This window comes from Ostrea edulis, chromosome 9, assembly GCF_947568905.1.
Source record: "Ostrea edulis chromosome 9, xbOstEdul1.1, whole genome shotgun sequence".
NCBI lineage: Eukaryota > Metazoa > Mollusca > Bivalvia > Ostreida > Ostreidae > Ostrea > Ostrea edulis.
The window spans coordinates 49,533,828-49,549,586 of record NC_079172.1 but is presented as its reverse complement, the minus strand read 5'-3'; the positions used below and the strand labels follow the sequence as shown (position 1 = coordinate 49,549,586).

At 36.5% G+C, this 15,759-nt stretch overlaps 1 protein-coding gene across 2 annotated transcripts; it reads right to left on the bottom strand.

Moving 5' to 3' along the window:
- Positions 1-437: 437 nt before the first annotated feature.
- Positions 438-13,685, bottom strand: LOC125659230 (uncharacterized). 2 transcript variants are annotated; one of them, XM_056149469.1, is made up of 2 exons: positions 13,606-13,685; positions 438-2,269 (listed from the first exon to the last, which is right to left on the bottom strand). In XM_056149469.1, exons 1-2 carry the CDS (start codon positions 13,636-13,638, stop codon positions 680-682), a joined length of 1,623 nt encoding a protein of 540 aa, XP_056005444.1. In that variant the 5' UTR covers positions 13,639-13,685; the 3' UTR covers positions 438-679. The 2 variants fall into 2 exon arrangements, with proteins under 2 accessions (XP_056005444.1, XP_048746793.1); XM_048890836.2 differs by lacking the exon at positions 13,606-13,685 and adding an exon at positions 5,228-5,337.
- Positions 13,686-15,759: the final 2,074 nt, after the last annotated feature.

Sequence of the window (15,759 nt, the reverse complement as noted above, 5' to 3'; positions counted from 1 at the left end):
TTTCCCCTCCGAAACTGGGAAGACATCTTCATAGTTAGAATTTTATGAAGGCTTCTAGTGATAGATACATGGGAACTAACTAGAAATTTTCACTCATATTGGGACGTGACCTCCTGTAGGTAAAGTGCTACGAACTTTGACCTTTGTATGACACTGAAGGCCGTAATAGTAAGGTTTCATTATCATATCAACGCCTACCGTAACACTATACCTCTGTTGTTAAAGACATATGCATAAGACCTGTGACGTTTACTTCTAATGCTGGTCGTTTGGTGAAAGAACAGTCACTTACCTATGTTAAATGTCTTTGGTTTGACACGGTGTCGGGATGAATATCCCATTTACTCAACGAGCACTCTAACCACCAGGCTACAGCGACCGGTGCTTTTATGTCTAGAGACACTTCTGAGAGATAGAATTTCAGAAAAATATATACCTTAGATCTGATCCATACTTTATTCGATGACAATCTTACATGCTGTTTTATATTACAAGGTGGGTTATTTGGTTCACGTCATATCAACAAAATTGGTGAATGAAATTAACCGACCAAACTTAAGGAAGATCGAATAAATTGGCAATACAACCGTGTTTCATTAGATACTATAATCGACGATCCAATATTTACAATCTAATCATGTTTTTTGTACAAGTATAAGAGTTTTCAGGTAACTTTGTGCTAAATAGATTTCTCATATTTGATGTGCATTTGATAGAAATCAATTGCAGTGTGAAATAAATAGAACATAGTAAATGGATATAGCATATCATTAACAGTTTTCCAGAATTTGTCCCCATACACTTCTGACTCAATTGGCATAATCTTTCCTGTGTTTTTACCAATATAGCTGTCTGCGATCCACATGATGACACGCATAAGGTAAAATACGTAGAACAACTTGCCAACCGACAGGCATCTTGGTTGTCTGTTAACATGAACTGTGCGCAGCCTTTGCACTCTCAGAATCAAAAATGTCTGAATAACAACGATGACAATTTCCAGAACTTTTTGAAGAATGAGAAATGTTGCATCACTAGACTTTTCTTGCTTTTCATGAATAACACCAGCAATTAGTCCAAATGTGAAATGAATCAAAGTCCCTGCTGTACTCAAAAGAAGAGTAAGTTTTCCATCGTATTTCTGAATGCAGATATTATGTTTCCCGTATTGTTTATACCACAAATAGCAGCTTAAAATGGTTAGAGTAGTGAGTTCAACTTTAAAGACGAACTGCACAACTCCCAAGGCAAATTGTACTTCCGTTCCTTCGTAGGCATTCAGAATAATTGTTACCAAAATAGGAAGGCAAGAGATGAATGCTGTTAGAAGACAGCAGTAAAATGAAGGTATTTGAAACTGATTCCTGTTCATCACTTCTGTGGAATCGTGGTGACAGTTGTATATTGGAGTCCTGTAGGAAGCTGCTGTACCGAAATTATGAACCCTCAACAATGGGGTCTGCTCTACGTCTTGGTATTCAGATTGTAATGTTGTTCCACTGCAGTCAAAAAATGGCGCCAATCTCAGTATAATCCCTACTGCAAGAAGACCATATTCTGTTGACATAGGTTCTGTATATGGTAAGATACTCTTTTCGATCACCTTGAATCCATCAGTTTGGAAACAACTGTTCCTGGTATCGTTCATTGTAATATCGTTTATCATATTATTCCGTGCCAAAGTGGTGAAAAGCGTTTTAAACCATTGTACTATGAGGGTCAGTAAAATAGTCCACAGTCCAATATTTACAAAATTATCTGCCTTCAATTTGCATGTTGAATAAGAACTTAAGAAGCACAGTTGGGATATGACGAAAGCGATTTCCGAAAAGTTTGTAAAGATTGATAGAAATATTTCACCAGGAAACATTTGTTTCTCGCTGTGGTTCACGCAGTGAAACCCAACAGCAATCTCAAGTGTCGAGGAAAAGATCTTCGCGAATCCAAAAATCCACAGAAACAAAATTTTAGGTTTGATGGCAACGTCCAGTATTCTGTAGTCCAAAGAGTTTTGTCCGAGTGTGTGTATCCTTTTCCAGATCACAATCGTGAGTATGGTACTAAGTATACTAGTAATAGCCACAATACTCCATACGATTGGATGGTTGTCATGGAAATTAGACGTAGTCGTGGCAACGGCAATAACTACAATGCAAACTATTACACAAGAAGTACCTAGCACAACAGACGCCGGGGAAACTGTAAAACTGCAATTTCTTGAAACCTCCGGATCATCGCCACATTCGTCATGGGAAATTTCAGTCGGCATCTGTAATATAAATAAAATTGAAAGTTGCATACGCAGCAATGTAAAAGCATCTAGGTGCTTATTGTTTGTCTATAAATGTTTAAATTTTTATTAATATCCGAAATAAAACAATTCAAACATTCTACAATTGATATCTATACAGATGGTTCAAAACACCAAAATAAAGTTGCTGCTGCTGCAGTTATCACAAACGGCGTTTTCTCTGCACGACTTCTGAATGAAACAACAATTTATACCGCCGAAGCAATACTATTTAGCTTGCGTTTGAATACATACAAACTTCTAACGACTAACATTTTATTATATGCTCAGACTACAGTCAATAAAGAGCATAACTATTGATCATCCATATATTTTAGATATCTTAAAACCGGTACTATCTTTAACTAGTTCTACTGGATCACAAGTCACATTAGTATCCATGGCAACGTCAAAGCAGACAAAACGGCAAAACATGCACTTCAAGAGGATACTGTGATGAAGATCAACCTCATAACTCCTATTTAAGCAATACAAAATAGACAGAGGGGCACACATGGACTTTAAAATTCCGTACAATGATTTGAAATATTCATAAAACTATATGTACATTCTCTTTGGCATTCTATTGGGATTTTAGTGACACAAGTAAACTTTATTCTTTTCAAAACAAAGTCAACAAACCGTGTAACATCGCAAAGAAACACCAGGACGAAGTGATATATCAGGAATACCCACCGGGCATTAAACATTGACGCATGCGTACCTACTAAACAGAGAACGTCAGCCTGACTGTCCATTAACTATACATTACATATCGATATGCAAGAGCTTGTTCTGGGTATAGTCAGTTTTTAAATCGAGGTAAGCTACTGACAAACAAGTTAATGGTACAGGGATTTCAACAGTCTCGATTGAAGTCAGCATTTCGCAAATTCTATGGTCGTTATAACGATCTGGTTCGTCAATACAACCTCGCATTGGGTCAAATGCTGTCTGACGTGTTTCATACCGATTGTTAAGTCGTTCTTGGCACACTGATTTGACTGCGGATAACTCCGTTTACCTGATCAGGATATGGGGCTCACGGCGGGTGTGACCGGTCAACAGGGGATGCTTACTCCTCCTAGGCACCTGATCCCACCTCTGGTGTGTCCAGGGGTCCGTGTTTGCCCAACGATCTATTTTGTATTGCTTGTAGGAGTTATGAGATTGATCACTGTTCGTTATCTTCACTTTGCATGCGTACCTACTAAACAGTTAATCAATCATTCATACCTACTACACAGAGAACGTCAGCCTGAATGTATATCTTTTATAATACAACTGTTTATGTACACGAATTGATTTTTAACTTGTTTATGTATTTCTAACATTTATGTCCGTCGGAGGGACGTTAAGGGGTGTCCCGTGTCAAAAAGCACAACCCTCTTGGCACGGAAAAGATCGTTTCCCTGGTTTTCGAAAAAGAGTAGGCTCACTGGAGGCCATCAAGAAAACTCAAACACTCACAACCAAACATATTTCAATTAGGTAACAGCGTGAAATGTCTGAAATATTGCCAAAAGCGGCGTAAAACCGAAACAATCATATGATCAGTTTAAGGACATTTGAAAATCTACTGAATTTACGATATGATACAGGCATTATGAACTAAATAAGTATGCAACCCAAATTACATGTATGGTGTATTTTTCCTATGAATCCACTATTTAATCAACTGAATGTAAAGTATTAACCAAGATGAACACGCCTTACGATCTAAACTTTTTTCCAGGATGAATTGTCTTGTCAATATCATTTAACTGGCCCTCCTCAATATTATACTTTGTACTAGATTCGATTCGAGTTTTTACCCCAGTGAACTCGAAATAAAAGACACCACAGAGTAGTCCACTTCTGCTTCATACTTGGATATTTTATTTGAAATAAATATTAACGGCAAACTAACAACTCAACTTTATGACAAACGAGATGATTTTAGCTTCTCCATCGTCAACCTCCCATATATTTGTAGCAATATTCCATTATCACCTGCATATGGTGTTATATCTCACGCTGAACTGATTCGATACGCAAGAGCTTGTTCTGCGTATGATCAGTTTTTAAATCGAGGAAGAATACTGACAAACAAGTTGATTTTACAGGGGTTTCAACGGTCTCGTTTAAATTCAGCATTTCGCAAATCCTATGGTCGTTATAACGATCTAGTTTGCCAATACAACCTATCATTGGGTCAAACGCAGTCTGACATGTTTCATACCGATTGTTAGGCCGTTCTTGGCACGCGATTTTGACTACGTATAACTCCGTTTACCTGATCAACATATAGGGCTCACGGCGGGTATGACCAGTCGACAGGGGATGCTTACTCCTTCTAGGCACCTGATCTCACCTCTGGTATATCCAGGGGTCCGTGTTTGCCCAACTATCTATTTTGTATTGATTATAGGAGTTATGAGATTGATCACTGCTCGTTATATTCATCTTTCACTACTGTGATAAAGCAACACGACGCAATTGGACATGCCCTGTAAGGACTGCAATTTTACAAAACTTTTAGCAATTTTTGTAACATTTGTGGGACATTCATTGTAAAAATATTTTAAGGCTCGTCTGCTATCGCTTTACGTTGGATCACTGGCATGACTTTTAGAAATGGCGGTAGTTAAACCCAAGGTCAGCCCTCAGTTTTTAAACTAGTCAAGCGTTATAAAAATCAACAGATCCCATATTTGTGTAATGTTGATTATTTCTAGTCTTATAATGAAAGTCTACATAATGCTTGCCAATGACGTAAGTTTGAAGAGTGTATGTTAAATACTTTCTAAAACGCCCATCACTGGTGCCGGGGAAATTGAATGATAAAATACATCGCCAATTGCTACACAATGAAATGTACTGAAAAAATAGAAAGATAACTACATGTATAAATCATAAAATAGATATGAAGACGGAACAAATTCTGAAAACACTTACAATGATACACTGTCTACATCCCATCAAACTTTCGTTTCTACATTCATTCACATGCATGCACGGTACGTACTTCACGATATACGTACTTGGTATCGACAAAACGTTTTTCACAATTGTGTTCCTCTTCAGACTCCTACTAAATCTTAAGTGAAACGTTGGACTCATTCTATGTTTCTTCTAAAACGGAATTAGGAAGTTTTACTTCGCACTCTTTTAAACAAGTAGAAAATATCTCCTTACAAGACTTTAAAACGAGAGGCATATCGGCCACATTGCTCACACGAGTCACCTTGGCCCTGCCGTTGTTCAGCTGTTGCGAGTTTTAGATTATTTGCAGTCTGAAAAAATTCTGACCTCATATTGTGCCCCAACATAGCCCAATAGGACCACGATATAACCATGGAACAATGTCACAAGATACAAAAATATGGTATGAAATGTAAGGTCTCGCCACAAGGGATACATATACAAAATATGAAAGCCTTATCTTAACCCAATTTAGAATTAAAGATATTGCCTGTATAATTCTATTCTTAAAAGCAGGTCAAGGTTATAAGGTCAAAAGTTTTGGGACCAACAGAAAGGTCTTCTCACAGGGACTGCATACATGAAATATAAAATATATATCGCTCACCGTTTAAACGTTATGAGCAAGGTTAAAGTTTCGGTAAGTTTTAGAATCTATCAAACTTCAAGGTTACATATCAAAAGTAAGGTCTTGTCACTGGAAAATAACAGTATTAAAATACGAGAGTTTTATCACTCAACATTTACAAGTTATGAGGAAAGTTCAACATTTTACAGACAGAACTAAATTTTGCAGCCCTTCACCGATAATGGCACCGTTTCCATACGAATGAAAAAATCTTGAGCATACAACCATCCAAACCCCCAATCAATACAACTTAGGAACATTTACATTTCAAAATGAAGTAGTATGGTCCTGCTAATGTTAAAAAAATTGTTTTAATTTCCTGTACATTCCCATATCAGACTTCGATCTCCTATTATGAACCCATCCTACTCCTGGGGCCACTGAATTGAACAAAGTTAAATTTACACTACCTGAATATACTTGCAGGCCTAGGGTCAATTATCGTGACATAGCAATGTAATGCATTACATTACATTACCACCACTTAGAAAAATTATCATTACCATTTCCCCTATTCTGAAATATAATGCATTACATTACACATTACTTGATAGTGCATTACATAACATAGTGCTATTAAAGAAATGGCAGAAAAAGTATTTCTTTATCATGATTTATGAATTTCAAATAATATTATACGGTAACAAAAGCACACAAAATGTTCATCAATGTTGGGAAACGCATCTAAGTTTCAAAAGTTTCATCTTTCAGAGAACATCTGTCTGAATTCTGGAAGCGGATCACATCAGTTTACTCTGAAACCTTACAAACAGCCCTAGGGAAACATTCAGTAAATATTTAAAGTATTAATGAATTAATCTAAACCTCCAAAATATCATCAAATATTTGAAGTAATGTAAATGTATTCATTGTGCATTACAGTACATTTTCTACAAGTATTACATTACACTACAATTACTTGTAATGCAAACAATGACCCGTTACACCTCACTACACTGAAATTGGCTGCCATTACATTACCATTACACATTACGCCAGACATGCATGCTTGCATATCAATATGACTAATCATTGACCTGCTGTTCCTGATCAGAAGAATGTTTCCCTATATATTCTCAAAATTGTGGCCCTTTCCTACCCCCAGGGGTCATGCTTTGAATAAACATCAATTTACACTACCAGCTGGGAATGTTTGCATGTTAATATGACTGATCATGGCCCGCCTGTTATTGAGGGTTTTTTCCTATATATCCCCATGTAAAACTTCGATCCCCTAATGTAACCTCCCCCTCTCCCCGGCCCGGGACTACAATTTGAACAATGATGAATGCACTATCTGGGAATTATGACTAAACATGACCAGAGGCGGATCCAGGAAATTTTTAAAGGGGTGGGGGTTCTACTATTAGTTTGGATTTTAAAAGGGGTAGGGTGTCCACCCTCAAAATGCGTCATTTTGACCTTTCTTAGCAAACTTTTCTGACGAAAGGGGGTCCAACTCATGGAACCCCCTCTGGATCCGCCACAAACCATCCTGTTATTCTTCAGAAGAAGATTTTTAAAGATTTATCTTATATATCCTCCAAAGACATCCTAGCTTATTCATCAATCCATCACGACTATTGTAACTAAAATACCTTAATGATCTTATTGTATCGATATAATGATTTTATAATTGTAAAATTAAGTGTTCACATGTTTAGATGATCGTACTTATAATATACTTAATGCAAGGTGAAGATAACGAACAGTGATCAATCTCATAACTCCTACAAGCAATACAAAATAGATAGTTGGGCAAACAATGCAACAATGCAATCAAGTATAAGTTAAAACTGTGACTAGTCAACGACGCGGACGACAACGACAAGATCAACCAGACAAGATGTCACCGACTACGGCTAACAAATGCACAGGATTATTAATAACAATGTAGCAAATGACCATGTTGTTAGACTTTTGAATTGGACAGTACTAAGAAAGAGACGGAAGTATACTAATCAAAGGTTACGATTGAAAAGGTGAAGATAACGAACATTGATCAATCTCATAATTCCTACAAAGAATACAAAATTAAGAGTTGGGCAAACACTAGCTGCAATAATGTAGCCCTCTCTGATTTTTTTTTTTTTTTTAGGGAGAAGGCTACAACTCCTTAGGATCTCCGTAATGGTGCAAATGCGGGAGTGATTCACTCCCGCAACATTTGCGCTCATTCTAAACATTTCCTGACTTTCTTTACGTAAATAAAATGATATTCTATGTTTCTTAGTCAATATATAAATTTACAACCTGCAACTTAAGATTTGTGAGGCTCTATTCTACCGTTTTCAACAATTTCGATAAATTCCAATTTCTCGATTCATATTTGTGCGCCATGTTTGATGTACTGAAGTATAAACTTCCGATTGTCAAGTCATTTGCATATGCCATATAAGGTAGTATTTACATCAATGGACAAGTATGGAGGCGAAAGCTATTTCGTCGGTATTGAAAAGGTTTGAATTTAATGTCAAGTTAAAAACCGAACAGCATAGTGTAAATTCTTTCTGCAACAATATGATTTTCCTTTCTTTGTCGAAGTGGCTCGAGTAACTACATTTTCGCGCTGATTGTCAATGTTTAGGTTTTTCATTAGATCCACCTACGAGATCTCGCGATAACAAACATGGCGGAGCAGACGAAGAATTTTGCATGCTGTACATTATATTTAATGAAAAATACCTTTATTAGACATGCCCGAGCACAAAGTTGGTACTCCTTTTGGTGTAAACAACATTTGGGACTAATACACAGAGTTTATTATCGGTTATTCATAAAATTATTTTGCACCATTACGGAGATCCTATGGAATTGTAGCCCTATCCCGAAAACGTCAGAATTTAAAAAAAATGGATAGGGCTACATTATTGCAGCTAGGCAAACACGGACACCAGGACATACCAGAGGTGGAATCAGGTGCCTATGAGAAATAAGCATTCCCTGTGGACTGATCGCACCCACCGTAAGCATTATTTCTCGATCGGATAAACGAAGTAATCCGTAGTCAAAATCAGTGTATAAAGTACGGACTCATTTGGTATAGAATATGCCAGACAGTAATCTACCCAATGATGGGTAGATCGTTAAATGCAAACGTGCTGACGTTAAAAAAGACTGTTGAAATCCATGTACATGTAAGATAGACTTATTTGTCAGTAGCATATATTGATTTAAAAACTGAGCATACGCAGAACTAGCTCTTGCGTATGGAATCAGCTGAGAGATATAAACACCATATACAGGTGATAATGGAATATTGCCACATGAATATGGGAAGTTGACGACAAGGAAGCTGAAATAACCTGTTTGATGAATGTGTTGTAGTTGTGAGCATTGTGCGCATGGATCTTGATACATATAGTAAGTCTTCTTTTATCGGCTGGGAATTCCGACAGAAATTGATTGATTGAATATTGTTTAACGTCCCTCTGGAGAATATTTCACTCATATGGAGAAGGTACTACTGCTGGTGAAGGGCTGCAAAATTTAGGCCTATGCTCGGCGCTTAAGGCCATTGAGCAGGGAGGGATCTTTATCGTGCCACACCTGCTGTGACACGAGACCTCGTTTTTTGCGATCTCATCCGAAAGACCGCCCTATTTAGTCGCCTTTTAAGACAACCAAGGGGGTACTGAGGACTTATTCTAACAAATATATGTAAATGAATTTCAGTTACAATTTCAAAATACATGAGGATATGAACTTCACACCAGCATACTTTTCATGAAACGCTAATGTTAATGCTGGCGTGAGGCATTGCATTTGCAAAAGTGAAATTTTTTCAATTGATTTTGACAAAAAGTGAAATTTTGTAAAGGATATCACCCATGGTTAACGACGACTTATAGGCATTTGGAGACTGACCATGAATTTATACCATCAGCAGTGTTAGATACATGTACATCCACTGGCTAAATTGATATATACATCGCTAAATAAAATTCACACATCATGAACAATGTTTTAAAATATGATCATGTTCACATCTACCCATTGATAACAGAACAAACACAAATCCACGGAATTTCAAATTTATTTTCCGCCATTTTGAAATAGAAAAACCCATATACGAGCAAAAAACTGGCATTCCGTAGCTCAGTTTTTGTGATTGGATAATCATTGAAATGTCTAATGAAAAACACAACTTTTTAAGTGAACATGTCATTTATTATCATGATCAAACAAATGACGTAATAAAACAAGTTCAAACCAAATGACGTAATAGACCAAAATATACAAAATTAATTGGCTGGGATAACCTCATACAAACAACCGTTTACTAATGACTAGGTTTGCAAATGGGCAAATAAACATGTAAATTACACAAATTGATCCCAGCCAATTTACGAAATTCCCGTTGTAAATAGGCAAGATTATGTTTTTACGTCCCTTCGAGAATTCACGCTTCCACTGTCGTCAGGGGAGGTGCGGTTATCATCTCCGCACAGCCAATCAGAATCGCGGAAGAATTGTCCGCCATTACCTCCGTCAAAACTTATGATGACGGAGGTTTTGAGGTACAGATGTTTTAGCCTGATTACTTCGAGTTCTCATAAAATTGGTGGAATTGTGTGCATCGGGGAAATGCAACAGTGATTCACGTTACCCAGAAAGGATACAAGAAGTAATGTTTATCCCATTTCCAAACCCAAAATCACATAAAGATTAATGTTTACGTTGGATAAAGGCGTGCGGTAGGCCCCACAGTAAGAGCAGAATGGACTGGCACACAAAGTAAGTTAGTCTTAGCAGACAATTATGTATTAGTTATTAGTAATAGTTAAATCAGGGACTGATAATAATACATGCCCATGTCATGTGTATACATGTACTAAGAGCTACAGGTGCTTGGGTTCAGGACACACACACACCCCCATACACCTATCAACACTTCGCCGCGAGTTACGTCCCTTTGCGGGGTCAGCCAAAGGTCAATCGGTGAAAATCCAAGTTTTCCTTCTTTACCTTACCAAATGTAAGATGTTATTACTTTAAATTTTAGCCAATTACCAAGTTTTCATACAAGTTAATGGGTTGCCCCAATCTGGGGCATATTGTAGTTGACTGCAATTGATGGAAAAATAACAGATGTCAAAGCTACAGATAGGAAAATTACAAAGGCCAACGTAGGGAAATACGATTTTTATCCGGGAGATGGCGGACAAGGGACGTAACTTTCGCGAAGTGTTGATACGTGTATTCTCCCGAATTGGCCGAATAACCTGCACGACTTGATTTAAATTATTTCTTGTTGAAAATCCTACTAATGCATGTCAACAATGTCATGCATACCCCAAAATAGCTCTTTTCAAGAATTCCCCCCATTGAATATAACAATTCGTGTAGCTAGGTTATTTAAGGGAGGGGGAGGGTGTCATGAACCCAAGCACCTGTGCTAAGAGCTACACAATACTTTTTTTTTTTACTATAATATTATCTATTAAAAGGAATCCCCTATCTAAACTATTTTCATATCTAGGGTCAATTCATTTAATGTTTACACCAATATATATGCAGTTTCTGGTCTTATGTCTTAAATTTTCCCTGCTCAGCAATACATATCATAACATGACTGTAAGAGAGCCATATTCAAAGTTTTCGTTCCATGATTCCTACAATAGATCATACCAGGGAATAAAGTTCTAAAGTTTCAGTAATCAGACTAATTCCGTGGTCAAAGTTTTTAAATATCAATAGAATTTATGTCCATATATATTTTGTAATAAATGGTTTTATATTCGAATTTAGATTTCATAATAATTCGAGCAAACTGAAATTTTATAAGTAGCTAATAAATTGTTGGGTGTAATATATGCATAGGATCTTTCATGTAATAGGTCAGGTCACCTTTTAAAATTCCATGGCCCCTCTCAGCATCTATGTTTTACTTCCAAATGCTAAAAAAATTTGTTGTTGTTTCTTTATAGATTCATTGGATATACTTGTAACAGCAGCACAAGTCAGAGAATTTACAAGACCAGTTAACAACAGCAGAAAATGCCTTTCATCAACAGAGCATACTTAATCATCATCTGCAACTCCAGTTATCATTGGAAGCCCAAGATTAACCCCACCAACAGGCCACCCCTTTTGACATTAACAGTACTCTACAGCAAGAGAAAGAAAACCAGGGTTGTTTTTATATTATATCAATTTGAGACATGCCACATTTTGAACTTTGTTAGAGTTTTTTTTTTTATACATCTGAGCAAATTCCCCAGTGTGTAAAAAAAGGAGGGACATAACAAATATGACAAAACAATCGTAGTTGTTATTAACACTGATGAGGCTGAGACATATTTTTGAAATCAAGGACTTGGCATCAAGATTTTGTATTTCAACACAGTGTATCAGTGATATATTCTGTGCCTGAATTGAGCTTATGTTGTGTTAGGTTGTGTTTCAATATAGTCCTATAGGAATGATATTAACACCTGAATAAAAGCTCAATCCCCAACAACCATCGCTATCATTGATTGTGCAGAAAGGAAATCACAGAATTAAAACAGATGTTTTACGAACAGGAAATTGTTTTTTGGTCCGAGTCTTTATAATATTCTTGTTTATCATCCAAGTTTTCTATTGTGTGTCATTTAACATATTCTTGACTGTACTGTCAAAATGGCGAATTGTACACATTCTTTCTGTTGATTTGCAAGTTGTTTTTTTTTTAATAGAAATAGATATTTGGGTGGACGTGGAATAAAAACTTGGAATGATCTAATTAACCCATTACCATTAAAAAAAATTATGCATGTAAATATCTCAATGTAGATATCTAGATCTACAATATCCATCCAAGTATAACTGAAGTTGAACATTTAATGGAGATCACGGATGGTATTTGAGCTGCAATGTAAATTCTTGATAATATTTAACTGTTTTTCATAAGTAAATCATAAATAATAGTAAAATAAAAGATGCAAAAGCAAGCAAGCAGATGAAACATTTTATTGAACCGGTCAACGCAGCATATATGATATAGTTATTCAGTTTCAACCGAACAACAAACATCGTCAATTCCGTAACAAAACAATTATTCAAAACTCGGAAAACGTTTCGTAATATTAACCCAGCTGTGCATGAACAGTAATCATCGATGGCAGCCGAATCCTGCAATTCGATGGTTAGACGATGTAGTGTTTCTTTACTTCAAATGGAGCGAAAGCATCTAGCGCTAACAAATAAGTTATAATTACTGTTTCTTCCGCGTTTTTACCCACTGAAATTATGTGAACATAACCTTCTCTGAAGTATGTCAAACCCTTTGACGGACTGTTCTGTGAAAATTCACGAGTAAACGAGGCGATTGAAAAGGTATCCTGTATAACATAAGTCATCGGTGGGCGGGGCGTGGAAGAGTGAATTGTCCACTCACCTATTGAGACGTCACCAGCTGTAGGTCAACGAGAATTGTCCACTCACCTATTGAGACGTCACCAGCTGTAGGTCAACGAGAATTGTCCACTCACCTATTGAGACGTCACCAACTGTAGGTCAACGTGATACCAGGAAGATGTTTATGGTGATTCACACAATATTTGTCTTAGAAATAACTACATGTGATGGTTACCACGCCAGATGTGGTTAAATTAGTATTTACAAATGTTGCCATAAGAGTATAATGTTAAACAATAGTAAATAAAAGTACTCCATGTGTGTTTATTATACTGAGTATTGGAAAGAAAACTGGAAATTCGTGTCTGACAAAATGTCTTACCTTGGCACGTATGTGAAATTTTGCTCCAGGCATGCCACACTAACGACTATGAATCATAGTCTCTTGCACGACTAGTGAATAACATGCATAGTTCAGGGATAAATGCTTAAAACGGCACGGAAGGGTTTTTCCTTTTCTCAAACAAAAATGACGTAATCCAACCTTCCAAAGGTACAATATATAGAATTTTCAAAACACAAAGCACGTGTAAATGTATTTACATGTATGTACTTTACCACGTTTAAAATGGATTTGTAAAATTTAGAACCGCAACTCTCTCTCTTGAATGGGACTGACGGGGCTGCACGTCAGGAAAATGTAATGTAAATGCAACCAAATTTGGGGTGAATATCTTTATCAGCTGGATTGTACCGGTTCAATAAATAGGTTTGGAAAAATTGAGTAGATATGGGTTCCAGCCAAAGGCGTTTAATTAGAAGAAGTTGCACTGTTCAAAACGCTATATTTTTCTATATGGAATGTCCTGTGCTGTAATTTAATTGTCTGTGATGCTATGAGGAATCGTAATTATAATATTATCTTAATAAAAGTTATTAATTTTAGAATCAATACCAGACAGTTCCTCTAGGGCTAAATTCTACACTTTGAATAAAATGATTTTATCCAATGCTCCTTCATTAAATAAAAATGCAAAGCAATATTAATAAAGTATAACGGTCACGTGTTGCATGAATTAATTGTATATATCATACTTTTACCAAGTATTAAAATCGACAAATAATATATATCTAATCCATTGACTTATATTGATGTAGATCGAATAGAATGGGAATACCTACATGTACATTGTCTATAGATATAGGTACATATTTTAGAAAGGATATATTCCCTCCGTGTGGCAATATATTGAAAAGAATCAACTTTAGATTTAGAATGTCTGTAATGATAGTGTAAAGTATGGGTTAACTATTAGTCAGGGGCAACCACAATTTTAAGTCTGATTTCTATCAGGCAGAGGGTTCTAAACATATCTATGATAAGCAGCAATTTTTTTTAATATCCAGAGTGAATTGATTCATGATCACTTTGTGATATTAAAACTGAAAAGGAGTCATAATAATAATGATGAAATTCATATAGCGCCTTATATAAAACAAATTACTCTAAGGCACTTCAATTTACACTGTTATAGATTAACTGTTTTTATTCTAAGGTGCTTGTATTGTGACATTGATTAGCAAATTTGGCTAAAATGTCGGGAGTTGTAGAACTTTACTTATGGTAGTATCAGCTGTCATCAGGTCAACAGGCTGTGACAGACTTTGCTTTGTAACATGATTAAAGGAAACCAAATTCAAACAAGTGTAAATACATATATTTCAAACATAAAAGAAAATTAGAAATTGTTGAGAATCAAAATCCTTGCATCTACAAGTTACTTACAAAGGTCATAGCTTGAAAACTGTGAGAGGAGTTGAAAAGGACAAATCAAGCCCTCACTTGATAATATTTCCTCAAAACTGACTAAGTTCAACAACATGTATCTTTCCCAACATTTACGAAAATCACACTCCGTGCCACATCTATCCCATGGGAATTCGGGTTAGAAAATGTCCTCAGTGCCCCTTGCTTGTCGTAAGAGGCGACTAAATGGGGCGGTCCTTCGTATGAGACCGCAAAAACCGAGACCCCATGGCACTGCATGTGTGACGCAATTAAGATCCCTCCCTGCTCAAAGACCGTAAGCGCTGAGCATAGGCCTAAATTTTGTAGCCCTTCACCGGAAATGGTGACTTCTTTATATGAGTGAAAGATTCTCGATTTGGACGTGAAACAATATACCATTAATCAACAAATCACATGCACATCTTTAATACCCATACAAACACCCTGTAAAATGAGAAGGTCCTCACTTGAAAATTGTAGAAGTTAGCTTGACAAATCATGTACCCTCCAGGTCCACATAACATTAATTTTCAAATAGAGATACAAAACTCCTACAAGAGAGGTCGAAATGGATCAAAATTGCAACATGATCTAGAGTGACCCACAAAAAAGCTACATGGCGAGTTTCAGCTTGATATGTGGCAGAGAAATGAAACCCCAGAAAGGACGGACGCACTGACATTGTTGTATCATAATAAGTCCCGTCTAAAGACGGGCGTATAAAAACGATTATATTGAGCACAAAAC